This window comes from Atractosteus spatula, chromosome 7, assembly GCF_055471065.1.
Source record: "Atractosteus spatula isolate fAtrSpa1 chromosome 7, fAtrSpa1.hap1, whole genome shotgun sequence".
Taxonomy (NCBI): domain Eukaryota; kingdom Metazoa; phylum Chordata; class Actinopteri; order Semionotiformes; family Lepisosteidae; genus Atractosteus; species Atractosteus spatula.
The window spans coordinates 37,334,624-37,351,560 of record NC_142712.1 but is presented as its reverse complement, the minus strand read 5'-3'; the positions used below and the strand labels follow the sequence as shown (position 1 = coordinate 37,351,560).

The following is a 16,937-nucleotide window of genomic DNA, read 5'->3' as shown; positions in this document are numbered from 1 at the left end:
CAGTACATAAGGTGGAATTGCTTACATTTTTAAAATCTTTCATAGCAAAGATGCCTTCAATGAAACAAAAATGGACACACAATTACATACAACTACACTGATCACGGGAAATGTTAAAATGTTTTCCTTAGTATGAAAATATTGTGAAACTATTATAAAGGAGGACGTCACCTCTTCTAAGGTGTTTGTTACAAACTGCAACAATTAATTCATGACAAATCTCTCCTGCCACCCACATTTGACCAAAGACTGTTCATGAGAACAACATAGCTCTAAAAATAAGGCCCATGTTAATCCATGCTTCGCAAACCAAGTCACCTCACAAGAACAGCTGTGAACACCTACCTAAATATGTGCTAATTTGCACCACACATGCATTCGAATACACTTAAAGCATTGTATTCCCACATTGGCACATTGCAAATACTTGAAACACTCATTACAACTGAACTAAACAAGAATAAATCATTTAAATCGCAGGCTGTTTAAGATGGTTTCAAGCTCTCAAAAATAATAAACGCCCTTGCATGGTCTCAGAAGAGAGAGTCATGCCAAGTTGGCTGGAGATATAAATAATTCATTTGTCAATAGACTTATCATTAGCATGCAGAGGTAGGCTCTTTGCTCTGATTCTCCAAATGACTCACTGAAGCCACACAAGGCGCCCAGACTCTTTATTCTGTATTAGTAACAGGGAAGTGCAATGTAATCCAAATCATTTAAAAGAACTTCTTTGGCACAGAACGGCTATTATTGCCTTAAAATCAATAAATGTTAAATCCTTACTCCCACTTTTCTCTTTATCTTCCATGTTCTCACTTACTGGGCTGTATGAGCTTGCAACACCTTTATTAAACAGGAGGAGCATGCTGGGCAAACCGCAAACAATCATGGCAACTGCAAAGATAAAGAATCAAGATCCTTAATGCATTTATAACAGAAAATCACAACTGCAATGAGTTAAGAAAGAAATTCCCTGACAAAGATCAGATCAATGTAAACCTTCCCAAAATCATCAATAAAAGCCTATATTCCTTTATTAAAGCGTCTATTCCAGAAAAAAATATTTTTCTGCATTTGAAATGTAACAGCCTCCTAGTACAATGTTGCAGATTGCAAATGTACTGAAAACGCCCATGCTGAATAATCAGTGAAGATATTTGTTATTTATTGTTCCATGGACAAGATACAGCTCAAGAAACAATGTACTTTACACATGCTTTACATAATGTACACTTAATTGACAATTAAAAATACATTTTACAAAGGAAATTGAAACATTACAGCTACAGGCAGCAGTTTATGAATATTGCCAAAACAAAGCATAAACTTTGGTATAAATGCAATCAACAGAGGAGAATAATAAGAGTAAGAAGATAAGAAGTGTCTTCGGCCTTTTAGATTTCTCTCCGTGTGTAATTTACAAAATGCTTGTCCTTGAGACCCTTTTATGGTCTTTTGAAGATGCCTTAAATGATCTATAATGAGAAGGATAAAAATGCACAGTATTTCAAAGACCAATACCTATAATCTCTATGTTTAGAGTCTCAAAACAAGGCAGTTCCCCTAATGAATCCCTTACATATCTTTTACAAGTTACAGCTACTGCTGTATGACACAAATGCAGGATCTAATTCTCTTGCAACTGCAGTTCAGGAAAGGATGTAAATTAAACACAGAAGCCGAATGCCACAGCACTGCTACTGTTCAATGCCTTTTATAGGACTGAGCTGTGGAAAAGTAGCTTTAGAAAACTACACCTTAAAATCTGTTAAATATGATCAGCATCCCACAAGGTTTCATGAAATAGCAATGACAATTGTTTGGTACACAATACACAGAAGGCAAATTGATCTAAGTACCATAATATTAATATACAGTCTACTGTAATCTTTATACAATATAAGGGAAAACATTTAAGGCCAAATGTGTGCAATTTCAATGTGCAATTTCAGCTAGCTTTGCATTAGGTTAATTTGTGTACCGCAAGAATGGAAAATTGAGGTCTCCAACCAACATGCTATAAAAACTATTATGAGGTTTTTACTCAGTGCACTCAGTGCCTCACTTAGCACTGAGAAATGGAACAAAATCTTTCAAGGATAAAACTGCAAAATGACCCAAAATCTAGAAGAATGAAATGGCAGATTTAAAACAGTAAGAAACTGTTAGAGAGATATATTTAACTGAATCTATACATACTTCCAAAATATTAATAATTTCCACCGCTTTCAAAAAGAACAGTGACTAAATAACCCTTACACCATTTCATTCTCACATGGTTTTGAAAGGTTTGTAAAATAGGAAAGGTCCAATTCTTAATGATTTCATGTCTTTAAAAAACAGTTATCTTATTTAACCAACCACTTTCAAAATGTAGAAAAACTGCAGGTTCTTTAAGGATTCACGTCAAATCATAGCTTGATCACAGTTTCAATGTGAGGAGTTTTAAAAAAACAAAGGGCTTTCTTCCCCCCATTAAAAAAGTGCAAATTCATATTACTTAATGGAATACCACCTGATTCACTAAAATTCCCAATGATTTCATAAGCTAGCACCTCACAAATATGGTTTTCAAGCTCTTAAATGGATAGAAAAAAACAGTTACAAAGAACTCATCCAACATAATGTAATAAATATAAAATAATCAAATACTTGTTTCCAAATGATCGTCACCAATATGGACATCTTTGAGATCAATCCGAAAATATTTCACACCAGTACTTTGAACTGGATCATTTAAATTGGAAACAATGGAATGGTTTTCACAGCACAGACTTACACACTGCAGTATGGTATACCAAATTAAGTACCTCAAACACACAACAGGTCATATTCCCAAGTGAAAGACAAAACCAAATAATTGCTTCGGTGCTAGAAAACATTTGCATCAGGCAGCTCTTTTTGGAGACAAATAAACCATGAATACCCTGAAGGAAAAAAACAAAAGGCTTGCCAAAAAGAGAGAGGTTTGGGCAAAGATTTTCACTCCTTTATCAGCCAATACAGGAGTGAGCTGCAGGAAATAGTTGGCTTTTTAATCTGTTAACTTTGACCTAACTTTTCAGAACACTTCACTTTGATGTGGCCATGCAAACACCTTCTCGGAGAACAATTCCACGACTACTTGTTAAGGTCCTGCCTTTGTCTTAGGAAAGCTCATTTATAATGGCTGATATAACAACAGTTAGTAAATGTGCAATACACCGTTTTCTTTGAATTCTCTTAAAAACACTGAATACTACAGTAACTGTACAATGTATATTTAACATGGTAGAAAAAGTATTTACAGTACAATTAACACTTGGAATAAGTGAAATATGAAAAAAACGATGAGACTATATCTGCTCTGGGGCAGTAATTGGCAGCAGGGAGTTAGCCAGTGAAGTGAAAAGGAATCCAGAATGGAATGCTGTTTGCATGCAATAAAAAAATGCAAGATACCAAGACTGTCGAAGATCTGAAAAGAAGCGAGCTTCGGTTTCTGCTAAACTGGCATCTGGTGGTGGTGTATGCTTTCACAATTAGTGGTCCCATAGTAATTACTACCTACAGCTCAAGACAATTAATGCTTTTTCTCTTTAAGTAACAGCATGAAAACGAAAGCAAAGCAGGATCTTCCACATTCTTGCAATTCCGGTGTCCAAGGAGTGTGAGAAGCAGGTTCACTGTTTGGGTCTTGAATAAATAACATTAGCTTTTACACCTGGAGTGCCCATGTACATTCATCGCAGTGCACACCTCCTGCAAAGAGCACAGATGATGCAGAATGCACCCACTGATCCTAGTCAGTCTTGGGAGTGCTGTTAGAAATGAACAAATAATAGCACAACAATAGACAAAGCTCATTTCTGAAATGTAAACATACACATAGGCATTTTTGGCAGATATTAATGTCTCTTTCGAGGTAGTGGGTAAAAAGGCAAAAAAAAGATATAACAAATGTTCTGCGTGCTGGAGATCCCCGTGCTCTAGGTAGTGGCCTTGTATTCCTGTATGTTAGGAGTCCTGTGGGAGGCAGTACTGTGCTCCTGTGAGTGTGGGATGTGGTTTGTGGGGTCTGTGGAGGGGCTCTTCGTCAGGCCCACCCCCTCTTTGTCCATGCTCTCCCGCTGACCTCTGGGATTGTCGTGCACGGTGACCGACTGCTGTGGCAAATCTACATGAGGCAGGAGAGATGCGTCTTCACTCAGTCCCCAGTAAGGCCTTGGCTGGGTGTCTGAAGACCAAGAGAACCGGGATTACAGACAATTCTACATCTTACACAGCCAAGACAAAAGGATATTAGTACAGCAGAATCAACTAGTGTTTTTTCTTAAATGATCCCTCAGAATCTTAGGAGTGCCGCTCACTTAGCACCACAAAACTCGTATGTCTTGTGTTAGATTTATATCACTTGTATTATCTTTTCTTTGTTCAACTTTCTCCAGTTCCACTACCATTTTAATGGGTTAGATCTACATTTTATTTATTCAATCAAAAATTCTAGATCTTAAGATCACTTTATTGACCATACGCAATTTCTTGCATTAGGAATTTGTCTTTTCGCATTCCCCAACTTGCTCTCCATGAGACACACAGACAGGGAGAGAAGCTTGGGGTCAGAGCGCAGGGTCAGCCATTTATGCGGCGCCCCTGGAGCAGTTGGGGTTAAGGGCCTTGCTCAGGGGCCCAACGGAGTAGGATTTCTCCGCCGGCCACGGGATACGAACTGGCAACCATCCAGCCACAGGCGCAGATCCTTAGCCACAGAGCCACCGTACCACCCCCAAGATATCTTGTGCTATTTATTTGAAAACCTTAAATATAACTTCTTATTTGCTACTTCTGAACCAAAATCTACTTCTTTACTGCTCATCAGAGGTACATACTTAGAACACCCAATCTGCATAGAGCGCAGTAACAGGCAGATCTGTAATTTGAATTAAAGAGGCTTTTATTATACAAATGGAACTGAATGGCATTGTGACTCTGCGTCAGACTTCTGACATATCAAGCTGACTTTGACATGCAAGCAACATGTTAGACATTGAATTCTGGTTTAAAACGTCCAGAGAGAAGTATCCCACATCAGTCCCTGTTCTTTCTGGAGGCATGTGTGTATGTGAAGCCAGCCTTTTGGTAATGAACTCAAAAATACTACCTGCAACATCTCCCACTCACCGTGACCACATCCTACAAGCCTCAGATTCAGAACATTTCTAGCACATTTCTGATATACTGATGAATAAGGAGGGTGAGATAAAAGTGAACATCTGGGGACCGAGAGGCAGGAATATTTCCATGTAGACCCAGCTAACCCAGAGTTAACTCGATTTCAACTGGGGAACAATGAGAGCAAGACAGTGAACTGAGTTAAAAACACAGAGACTGACCACTGGCGTGGAGCTGGGGCGGGTTCTTGATGCTGTGTCTCTTGTCATGGCTGGTGACAAACACGGAGGTGTCGGGGTGGCTGATGAGGCTCTCCAGTGCTGTGTCCTCATGCTGAGCATGCCTGGGATACGGGTCTTTGGGAAGCTGCACCATGATGTTGGACAGGGTCTTATCCAGAGGGTCATCTTCAGCCAGGTAGGCATAGGGACAGTACTCACGGGTCCGAGAGTAGATGTTTGCATTGTCATAGCAGTCAGAGCAGATGACTAAAGGCCCAGTGCCTCCTGTTTGAAGATAAAGATACAGTTATACGTTGGCAAGTAAAACCTTAATGGGTGCTTACACTGCAAGTCAAATGGGAAATGTTCTGCAGAAAAAGTGATCTCCTGTTTAAATCAGTCTGCAAGCAATAATCTTTCCCTTTTCCATTTCATTGGTAAAATAACCTGACGCTTATTTCTTCATTTCTGTGAATTATTTCCAGGTTTTCAGGATTAATTACACTGGGGATTTAACACCTTATATAAACAGATATATTTAACAAAACAAATACACACCTTCTCTATATACGTTGACATACAAATATGGTTCAGCACCCTTTAAACATTAATACCAGACTAAACCTTCCGAAAATATTTATTTAAGATCTTACTATGTGTATTAATGTTATTTCACACAACAATAACAACAGAAAGGTACTTTTCCATTTCACCTCCAAGTAGCTGAACAAACATAGTACTGGTGACGAGTTTCACCCACAGGACAAGTGGCAAAGCTGGGAAGATCCCAGCACTTGAGGAAACACTGTTCAGAAGGTTCTCCCAGCATAGGATGTGACTACGTGGCTGTAGTTTCATGCACAGTGTAAGCAATCAAAGGTAAGTGCTTGTAAAGAAAACGGAAAACAGCATAGCACACAGAGGAAGCCCTCTAATAAGCGTCAACTGCAGACAACTTTGCAAAGTGCAGCCCCCACCTGTGGGTGCCCCTGCCAGGCCCTCTCTGGGCTCTCCAGGGTGGAAGGTACTCCTCCCGGTGAAGAGAGAGCCCACTCTGTTCTGCAGCAGGGCGTTGATGTCCGTCTCCACTTCACTCCCCGAGTCCATGTAGCACACGCCTGCTAAACACAACACTCATCATCTCAAGGCCACAGGGAAAAAGGAACACTGTTCATTAAGCGCAGGCCAGTTCCTTTATCCCCTCAGGCAGAACCCTGCAAAGCTGATCACCAGTACCTGCAGAATTAATTTACGAAAAGTCATGCCACTCTCCGTCTCGGAAATTGCACTTTATTGCATGTGTCAAGCCAAGTGCAATCAGCCGTTAACCACAAGCAAGGTAATCACATATGAAATATAACTCTTTCATTTTTTCGCATTTTCCTGGAATTTCAATTTCTCAATCTAATAATATTTTGTATACCAGGCTATAAGGCTCTGTTTAAAAGTCTCAAAGCAATCAATTTTATTTTTTAATGGAATACTTTTCTAATTTGTTTTCTTAATTATTTGCATGCTGTTTGCAAAATATGTATAATATAGTAAAAATATTAGGTATCACCTTTCGGTACCTCCTCAGAATCTATCCTTTCAGACTGCAGTTGTAATTCCAGTTCCCTGTGTAGCCAGACACCTGCAAGCTGTCATCAGTACTGCACTGATTGATAAGTAGTATACGTGCATTTCTGTAATGCCACCATTTAATTTGTATAAATTCTAATCTGTGATTATGATGAGTATTTTGTTCTTGGTCTGTTTTATTACTTATTCTGTATAATTATATTATAGTGCATGTCTTATTTCAGAAGACGACAATGTAACATTAGCCTTTTCATCTTCAGCTACTAATAGTTACAGTTCATGAAGCTGTGAAACTTCATCATATACACTGCAATTACTGTATGTACTGCATCTGTTAAATAAAATGAAATTCAGTGCACGGGGAAATATTTTTCACATGGGGGGAGTCCTACCACAGGACCTGGCACTACACTACAATTTAGGCATAAAAGCTGAGGGTACCGTCTGTTCCTTTGTGCACATATCCGTTTGACAAGGGAGGCATCAGCTGCTGATGACTTCCAGCTTCGGAGCTGCTGTAGCCCTCCTGCGGTTCAGACAGGGTGCCTTGGGAGGAGAGGTAGCTGGGAATGTCAGCAGGCAAGTTCATCTCGTCTGGAAAAAAACAATGCAGCGATCCTTAGCACAGTAGGCTTTCTTCTTGCAAATTCACTCTTAAACAGGTTCCTAATATTCTTTTCATGCAGTAACAAAGCATTTGACTGCATTTCCTTATGTAGGGGGAACAGAAATCACTGCCAAGTTTAATATAAAACTTATTTCTATTCATTTATCACATTGCATAAGAACCTTTGAAATGTCTTGAGTTGGATATGGAAAACTGCCTGGCACTAATCTAGTGTTGCAAAGAAAGTCACACATAAAATAAATTACATTCCTTTCCGGTTCCTTAAGATCATTTCAATGAAAGACTAAAGAATGAGCAAAGCAGGCTGAGAGTTAATAATGTATTATTCTTCACTTTGCCTTTAAAACCATCTTCCAGCATATGCTTTTTTTCCCCAATCAGTGGCTCAGAACCAATGCCAGCAACAAACTGTCTTATGACAATCTTAATTAAATCACGTCTGTTTCTCACATTTTACAATGTGCATGCATATAAAAACAACATATGGTATCTAAATATGGTAAAATTTCAATCAAATTATACCTGAAATTTGACACTTAATGTCATGCTGATTGGCTTGCCTTTTCAGCTTTGCTAATGTTTCGATCTTTGATTATGGATGATCCTGAAATGAGACCAGCAATCTTGGATCTGAACTTTGATTCAGGTTTACAGTGTTGCATAACTCTTTTTTCCATCTTCAGAACATTGCTTGTACCTGTTCATCTCACTCAATCTGATGCAGAGAAGCTAATGCATGCATTTCATTTTCCAAGGCTTGATTATTGTAACGCAGATGTTAGCCAATGTTTCCAAAGAGGTTCTTAAATTACAATATGTTCAGAACTCAGCTTATAATTAAAATGTAGGAGCATCTCTGCTGATTTAGATTCCCTGCCTTAGTTCCCTGTTAATTTTATTTCAGAATAAAAATTCAAAACATTGCTGTTCACCTTTTTAACAGCTTGAATGTTTTGGCTCCTGACTCCTTCAAAGAACTGTTGACTCCTTACAACACCTAAATCACCTTGTGTGTGCTTCACTTTGAACTCTGACCTTCTTTCAGTTGTGAAAAAGTGAATCAGAACACAGGGATTCTGTTTTCTGTTCTGCTGCTCCATGATCCCATATTAGATCTTGCAGGTCAATAAGTACTTTTTGCTTAGGTAGATTCAATTTAGAATCACCAATGATCATCTGTTAGAAGAAAATCCAATTTTCAACAGGCAACATTGTTCACATCTCAGGCTACAGACTCTGAAACTACACTTGGGTGAGGATACCGAAGTGTGGTTTTCTCTGAACTGGTCACCTCTGAGCCACGTGTCTCTTTACACTTGACACTTGACTACAGGGCCCCTGGCATGAATCAGCTCTGACTGGCGGGGAGGCACCTCGCTCGCCAGCTGCGCTGCAAGTGCCCAGAATGTCAAGGGGTTGCTGAGTCACCATGACCCACGAGGTCAGCCGATCGCTCTCCGCTGTTTGAGGATTCTCGGTCACAGCCAGCTAGCGACCAGGCTCAAACCCACAACGACTGGATCATAGGGTTCGGACAGTTGAGCCACTTAGAAATCATATTTAAACTCTTCTATATATATTAACTGTTCTGTATAATGCTAATGTTTTTTGCCTTCTTCTAAATTTTCCGAGATGATAAATTACCATAATAAAAATTGTATTACAACTGGTGCTACACACTAACTTATTGCATACAACAATACAATAATCTCTTTCTATACCTGATTTTACCTTACAAGGTTGTGAGAATCTGCGCAGAACTTCCTGTATCCTTTTTTACCTTCTGTGACCCCGGGTTTTGAGTCAGCGAGTTCGAGAAGCATACAGGAGCTGTGATTCATGTTGGCGCAAGACGTGCCCGCAATTTCTCTCACGTTCTTAAAGCATTCTGGACATATTAGTGTGCATTAATGCATTGGGCTTTGATGGTTATTGTTATTGGATTGTGCAAAGATGCATTAGTGATTTCCTAAATAAATGTAATAGTCTTAGATAAATAATAAATTAATCAAAATATCTCCTAATTGTATGAGAAAGGACAAAGAGTCCTGTGTTGCTTAAGACTCTAGAGCCTTGATAAACTTAGAAGAAAAAATGAAGAGCTTGATAAGTTACGTAAAGCACCAAGTAATGGTGCTGCTGGCTGTTTGATGTAAATTAATCTACAATTCATAAAATGAAGAAAAGTGAGGAAGCTATCAGTGGGCCTGTAAGAAGTGGAAAAGCTACATAAACCATGTAGATCGAGTGCAATCTATACAATATTATTTCCAAAACATAGTGTTATTGTGGGAGACGTTTTCCAGGTGTTATTGTAAGGTGACACTACACAGTTTATATAGTAGCATCAAAAATACCAATTTACTACATAAAAAGCAATTACTGATACCATTTGTCATAAATTGTGGCAAATGCATGATGTGTAATGAAAATAAAGAACACTTTCTGTCTGACCCAATCCGCAAACTGTGGAAATAGCACAATCGTGTATTCACCGTTAATGACATTTCTCCGTTGAAAAAGTGAATGGCATGAAACTCATTAAAAGAGCAGCAGCTGTTATCTGGCAATTAACACATTTTAGAAAGACTGTTTGTGTTTTAACTGACACCTGTCAGGATCAAACATTTTAAGAGATCGTTTCAGAAACGGCAATACGGAGAGAGTTATTTAAAGTGAAGATGCAGTGGTGAATGGCCAAATTTCAAGCCCTGCAATACGCTGCAACAGCACGTCCACCGAGATGCAACACAACCAGATGACTTGCCACAGTGCCTGTGGTTTATTTCTGACCTTCACTGCTCACTGACCTGTGTTGCTGATGCTGTAGTCCTCGCTCCTCTTCCTCATGTGGTAGATGACAATGACCCACACCAGCGAGGTGCCCACCACGCAGCACACCACCACGATGATGACGATGCCCACTGTGGTCCAGCCGTCGTCGTCGTACCCGCCGGCCCCCGCCGTGTCGCAGTTTGGGGAGGGCACCACGCTGAGGTAGATGTGCCCGCGCTCGGTGCCCAGCGTGTTGGACATGATGCAGGTATACTTCCCCGCGTCGCTGGGGCCGGCGTCCACGATGATCAGCAGCTGATTGGCAGCGGCGAAGAAGTGGCGCTCGGTAACGACGAGCGGGCCGTCGTCCTTGGTCCAGTTCAGCCGAGGGGCGGGGCTGCCGCCAGCTATGCACTGCAGGACGGCCGTCTCTCCACGGGCCACTGTCCGGTCCTCCAGGGGTCTCACAAAAGAGGGGGTTTCTACAATTACACCACCCAAAGAAACACTGTTCACCACTACTGCTACACACTTGCACTTTAAAAACAGGAAAGCAGGAGCAACTTTGGCCAAAGAGCTGCTCTGTCTTTCTCAGAATTTAAGACGTGAAGCACGTTGAACAGAGAGCCGAAGTGGTGGAGCTCGGAGGCTGCTGGAGATGGCCGAGGCAGGAAAGAGAGTGATGGACACTGAGAGCATGATATATCGGTTGAGAACAGGACTGGCCTGAAAGCAAACACAGCCTTCAGGGCAGGAACAGACAGGGAGACAGGGAGGCTGTGCCACTGATTGCGGAACAGGTGGAAAACTGAATGCCACTAGTCCAGTGCTGGGCAAATCAGGTTCAGGACGGATTAGGAATTCCTCAGGTGGAGAACAACTTCAGAGAAACAGATCAGTACTATTAAAGCACACTGCTGTAATCTTAGAAGCAGCTCAATGACAGAGCACTGTACCAGTGGCATATCAGGGTTTAAATAGTGTGGTTAATTAGTCGAAGGGAGTCCTGCAATACAGCCCGAATTAATCTTAGTAGCCCTGGGCAGAATGTGGCTTCCCGTGGGCTCAGTTTCCAAGGAAATGTAAAAGCATCTGTATGTTTTAATTATCCCTAAAGTAGTTCCTTCATAGCAGGGTCCTAAAGGGTGCAAGCTGTTTTCATTCGACAGCACCTCTGACCGACGGACGACGAGGGTGTGCTTGGCATGAGGCACCTCCACACTCACCCAGCACCGTGAGGGTGGCGTTAGCAGACAGGCTCCCGGCTGCGTTCTGCGCCGTGCAGCTGTACACGCCCATGTCCTCCGTCTTGACGTTGGCGATGAAGAAGATGTCGTCGTCAGGCATGACGTGCATGCGGCGCTCCCGCGCGGCAGGGAAATCCGTGCCGCCGTCCTTCTGCCAGGAGATCTGGGGGGAGGGGTGCCCGTCGGCAGCGCACTCCAGACGGACCATCGCGCCCGTGCGGATCGTCAGGTCCATCGGCGTCTTCAGGAAGGAGGGCAGCTCTGCGGGGGGAGGGGTTACAGGCACTGTTATCACACAGTCTGGGCGCCCACACACCTCCATCGTCCCTCTCCATGACACAATTAATAAAACAGCAAGGACTCAGTGGCATTAACAACAATACACAGACAGTATGTGCATACTGCATTAGAAAAACAACTGCACTTAGTAATGGCAAGAAGAATCAAAAAGCAGAAAAAAACAGCCCAACAATGCAGTTAAGGTTTTTTTTAGTAGGATACAGTTATGACTTAGACAAATTATAATTAAGCTTATTTTTGATAATCGCTTTAAATGAAAAATGTAGTAGAAAAATCACAGATCATTAACTATGTAGCTGTGCAATGGGGTAACTGGTAGTACCAAAACTGGAAAAAAGGGCTAAAATTTAGATTTAGCTAAGATAAACAAATGTTCAAACTTTATATTACTATATATGTGATAGTGTCCCTAGATAGTTTTTGACTTGCCATGTAAATGTTTTAAGATACACATACAGACAAGCACTAAATGCAAACAACAAAGTGTTTAATACTCCATATATATCGACATAACTGAAGAATTTGTGTGCCTTCTTAGAAAATTCGCAGCACTCCACAGCTCCACCCAGTTCGCCATACCCTCTAGACCAGTGGTTCTCAAACTGTGGTACGCGTACCGGCAGTGGTACGCGGAGTGCCGCCAGGTGGTACGCCAAATGACCCTGGAACTGTGTCGTGTGCGCTGAAAAATCGGGACGGGTATTTTAATACGCGTCGAATACGCAGCCTACGTACTACGATACAGTGCGCGCTAATACTTGAGTGGACACAAGAGATACTCTGTAATTCTATACCACTCTATAGGAATGCGTGCTACGGACGCAAGTGACCAATTGTATTTAAAAAAGCTACTGTATCTCCAGCAAATAGGGAGGAAGGAGAATGTGCGTGATTTTGGAACAATGCCAACGTTGTAAACACAGGAATGCATAGAAATACGTGCTATGAACGCTGGTAATCTTGTGAGCACAGGAAAGCGTGATAGATAACAGAAAAATATTTAAGAACTGTTCTAAGTTAATTTGAGAAAAATACACCGAGCGTCTCTGTGTTTCGCTCCCATGCGCATGAAATAAAAACTTTAAATAAATACGGAAATAAAAACGGAAATGCGGAAAAATGCAAGCTTGCGGATTGCTAAAGCAGGTAAACCACACTATTTTTGAAGAACCTTATTTACCGTTGGCAAAAGAGCTGACACGTATTATGTGTGGAGAAAAAGCTGCTAAACAGCTCGACCTGCTGCCCCCCCCGAAAGACACAGTCATTCATAGAATTATTGAAATGAAGGATTATATCAAAAGTACACTGATAGAGCGCATTAAGATGAGCAGATGTTTTTCACTGCAATTAGATGAGTCTGTAGTCGATTTGGCCAATTTGCTTGTTTACGTTAGATACGAGTTTGAGGGTACGTCCCATGAGGACTTTCTGTTCTGTAAACCGCTTCCAACAGGAACTACAGGAGAGCACATATTTCAGCTTCTGAATGAATTTATCGAAGAGAATGGCATCGACTGGATAAAATCTGTCGGAGTTTGTACAGACGGTGCTAGAGTGATGACAAGCCGACATAACGGTGTAGTTGCACGAATTAGAGAGGTTGCTCCAGAAATTAATGGACGCATTGCAACATCCACCGCGAGACCTTTGCCGTCAAGAAAATGCCTGACGATTTCAAATCTGTTAGACTCTGTTGTGAATTGTATCAAGGCTCGAAAAATTAATTCACATCTGCTTTGCTCGACTAAACAGGCTCACCCCTCTCACTGAAATGGTGTTACTGTTTTTTTTCTGTAAAACACTTTGAGAAGCCACCTTTAAAGGCGCTATATGAAATAAAGTTTATTATTATAATATTTATTATATGTATGTGTGAGTGTGTGTGCACGCACGCTCATGTTGGTCATTGAGAATTTCTGGGGTTCCTATGAGTATGAGATGATGACTTGTAGGTGGTACTTGGATGCTTTGGTTGGATTAGGGGTGGTACTTGGTCCAAAAAGTTTGAGAACCACTACTCTAGACAGCTCAGCTTCTTGGAATGGTGCTTTACAAATCAAGAAAGTGATTCTCCAGCAGTCAGGATATGCGATTTTGATTAAATCTTTACTGAGCAGAAGACAAGAGCCTGATATTTTAAGTGAAAAGGGCCTGCTGTACAGGAGAAAACTTCTTAAACTCCACCACTCATACTCAAGCAACTGCAGCATTAGAGAAAACACCTAGAGCAAACGCATTAAATCACAACCTGTTCACACCACACAGCGCAAGATATATGTTTTGCTATTTACTGCGGAACAAAGCTCCTTCCTATAAAATTAATGAGTTCTAAGTGTCACTAGTAAAATGTTCAAGGTAATTAATTATTGCAGGTGTCAGTGGTACACAATTACTCTACAGTTTCTCAGATGGAGCACTGATACATTTACAGAAAGCCTGCATCACGTCTGAAAAGATACAACTGAGAACAGATTAATAGGCATCGGATCTGCTTCAATTAGTATTTTTTTCCAAACAGAATATGCTAATTTTCCTAAACAGGCTTTTCAACAGACAAAAACATCCCAAGAAGGGGGAAAAAATCCAGCAATACTGCACAACCAAAATTAAAAGCTTATGAATGGGGGAAATGTCACTGGAATTAAATGACCACTACGTTACCTATTCTATTTTCCGACACAGAAAAGGATACTTTATTTATTCACTTCCATCCTCTACCTGCAGTTTCAGGGTGTCAGCAAAAACAATAACTGATAGAGGGGAGAGAGGCTGGTGAGGCTTCAAAACTAAAGGCAAAGAAAAGCAAAGCCAAGAACCCTCACCGTTGACTGTGAGCTTGGCCCGGTTGGAGTAGTTGGAGCCGAAGTGGTTGGTGACGACGCACTGGTAGCGCCCCTCGTCGGTGAAGTTGACGCTGACGAGGTGGAGCACGGTGGTGTACTCCACCACGTCTCCCTCCTGCTCCCTGTACCTGGCGAAGTTCTGCACCTCAGCATCGTACAGCACCTCCCCGTCCTTCCTCCAGGCCGTGGCCATGGGCGAGTCGCTGCTGCTGGCCGCTGTGCAGCTCAGCGTCACGTTGGACCCCCGCAGGACCACCGAGGTCTCAGGGTGCGCCGTGATCTGGGGCTTGGGAAAATCATCTGGAGGAGAGAAGGGCGTGATAACAGTTGCTAGGCCATTGCTGCAGCCCATCACCTTAGGTCAGTCATTCTCAGACCTGGTCCTGGAGAACCCCCCTCTCTCCTGGTTTACATCCCAGCTGAGCTCTCAAGTGCATAAAGCTTACAAACAAGAGGAAACCATTCAGCACATCTGGCCTGCTGGGTAGTTAGCACTTCAAGGATTCAACAATCTCATTCAGCCATTTCCTGAGAGACGTTAGGGTATCAGCACAAAACAGCATGGCTGAGTTGCCTGTTCCATACTCCCACAACCCTTTGTGTAAACAAATAACTCCTGGTTTTGGTTTTAAAAGTTCACTCATGTCATTTCCACTTGTGTTCTCTTAATCACCAAGGCTAAATAATCTCTATTTAGTCACAGCAGGATAATAAGACTCAGCAAGTTGGATAGTGTTCGTAATTAATGTCATCCCTTAATTAATTTCTGGTTTCTAGTGACATAATTCCATGTTGAACCCATGACTCCTGGGTCATAAAGCTCATCTTCTGCACATCTTCTAACACAAAAGTTATCTGCTTTTTACAAGCAACTATCTAGGGAGCAAGTATCACTCCCCCCAGGACATTACCGGTTACCAGTATTAACTGGCTACCTATTAATAGTTCTTTAGGATGAAACAAGGTAGCAACCATTTAATAAGCAACCTGAGGAGAGAAACAATAGAGTTAATTTGCTGCATTTCTTTTAATAACAAAACCATTACAGAAAATCCATTGAAAAGGTCTAATTAAACAAAAAGAACAATTAAAGGAATCGATTAAGAGCTCAGTTGGTACAAAAATCAGAAACCACAGGGGTGTTCCAGGACTAGAGTTGAGATCAACAGCCTCAGGCAATGCACAAAAAGTTCTCGTCTCAGCCAGAAGGCAAGGCTCAGTGTGTGTGGCAAAGGAGAGTGACTGGGGTTAGCACTTTGCTGGCTTGACTGAGAACAGACATGTGACTCACTCACCACAGACAAAGTCCTCCAGATTCACAGTGAGCACACTCCTGCCTGCCAGGCTGGCAGGGTGGGCACAGACGGCCGTTGCAGACTGCTGGAACCGGCTGTCAATCAGCCACTGTCCTAACCACTTCAGCTGGCAGTCACACAGCAAGCTGCTTGTGTTCAGCAGCCTGGGAAAGACAAACAGGAAGTGTCCAGAAATCCTTTGCCAGGCATTTCATTTTCCATTTCTGACATACTGCATCATGAACATTCAGACATTGCTGCAAGCTTAACTACTATTAAAGATCCATCTGGGAACTGGTGTGCAGCTCTGAGCAGTGCCACTGATGAAAGCTATAAAACCTACGGCAAATGTTTATATATAATTTAGAAGCAACACTATTAGCCAAATTGTAGAAGAATTGCAAATGACAGAAGGTATGCAAACTGTCATTAATAATAAATCTAGCTCTTACTTCAATGACAGCAAAATGGACAGGCCTGTGTAAACTTGGCCACAAAACCATCGTCATCTGAAATGCACTTGAAACAAGCTCAGAAAAGACTAAAAGCCATACAGTATAAAGCTTCTTCCTACAACTCCTGATTTCTACTGTATGCACAAAGTATAAAGTGATGTTTGCAGGTGTAAGTCATACACAATCACTGCACAATTTCTCAGATGAGGTATTACTGTAAGTATAGTTTAAGAAAAAATGCAATACATTTAAGACATTAGTGAATACCACTTGGTATTATGGAGTAAGAATATTTATGTCTGTAACTGCATTATATCTTTAAATACTTCAAATATGCAAATATGGAGATTTAATTCAAGGTGCCTTGTGTGCTTCCACTCTAACGTAATTACAGGGGTTCTGTAAAGTAAATCTAGCAGACGTTCACTGCTTAGT

The 16,937-nt window shown here is 41.4% G+C and overlaps 1 protein-coding gene across 2 annotated transcripts in view; it reads right to left on the bottom strand.

Moving 5' to 3' along the window:
* Positions 1-1,149: 1,149 nt before the first annotated feature.
* lrig2 (leucine-rich repeats and immunoglobulin-like domains 2) overlaps positions 1,150-16,937 on the bottom strand; it is a 29,924-nt gene continuing 14,136 nt past the window's right edge. The window contains exons 11-18 of one of the 2 annotated variants that reach the window (XM_088920462.1): positions 16,048-16,211; positions 14,732-15,052; positions 11,586-11,867; positions 10,395-10,841; positions 7,398-7,550; positions 6,353-6,496; positions 5,376-5,660; positions 1,150-4,219 (exon numbers count right to left, since the gene is read on the bottom strand). In XM_088920462.1, coding sequence (XP_088776588.1) covers positions 3,972-4,219; positions 5,376-5,660; positions 6,353-6,496; positions 7,398-7,550; positions 10,395-10,841; positions 11,586-11,867; positions 14,732-15,052; positions 16,048-16,211 — 2,044 coding nt within the window. In that variant the 3' untranslated portion in view covers positions 1,150-3,971. The remainder of the gene's footprint in view (positions 4,220-5,375; positions 5,661-6,352; positions 6,497-7,397; positions 7,551-10,394; positions 10,842-11,585; positions 11,868-14,731; positions 15,053-16,047; positions 16,212-16,937) is intronic. The other variant, XM_088920463.1, reaches the window with a different exon arrangement.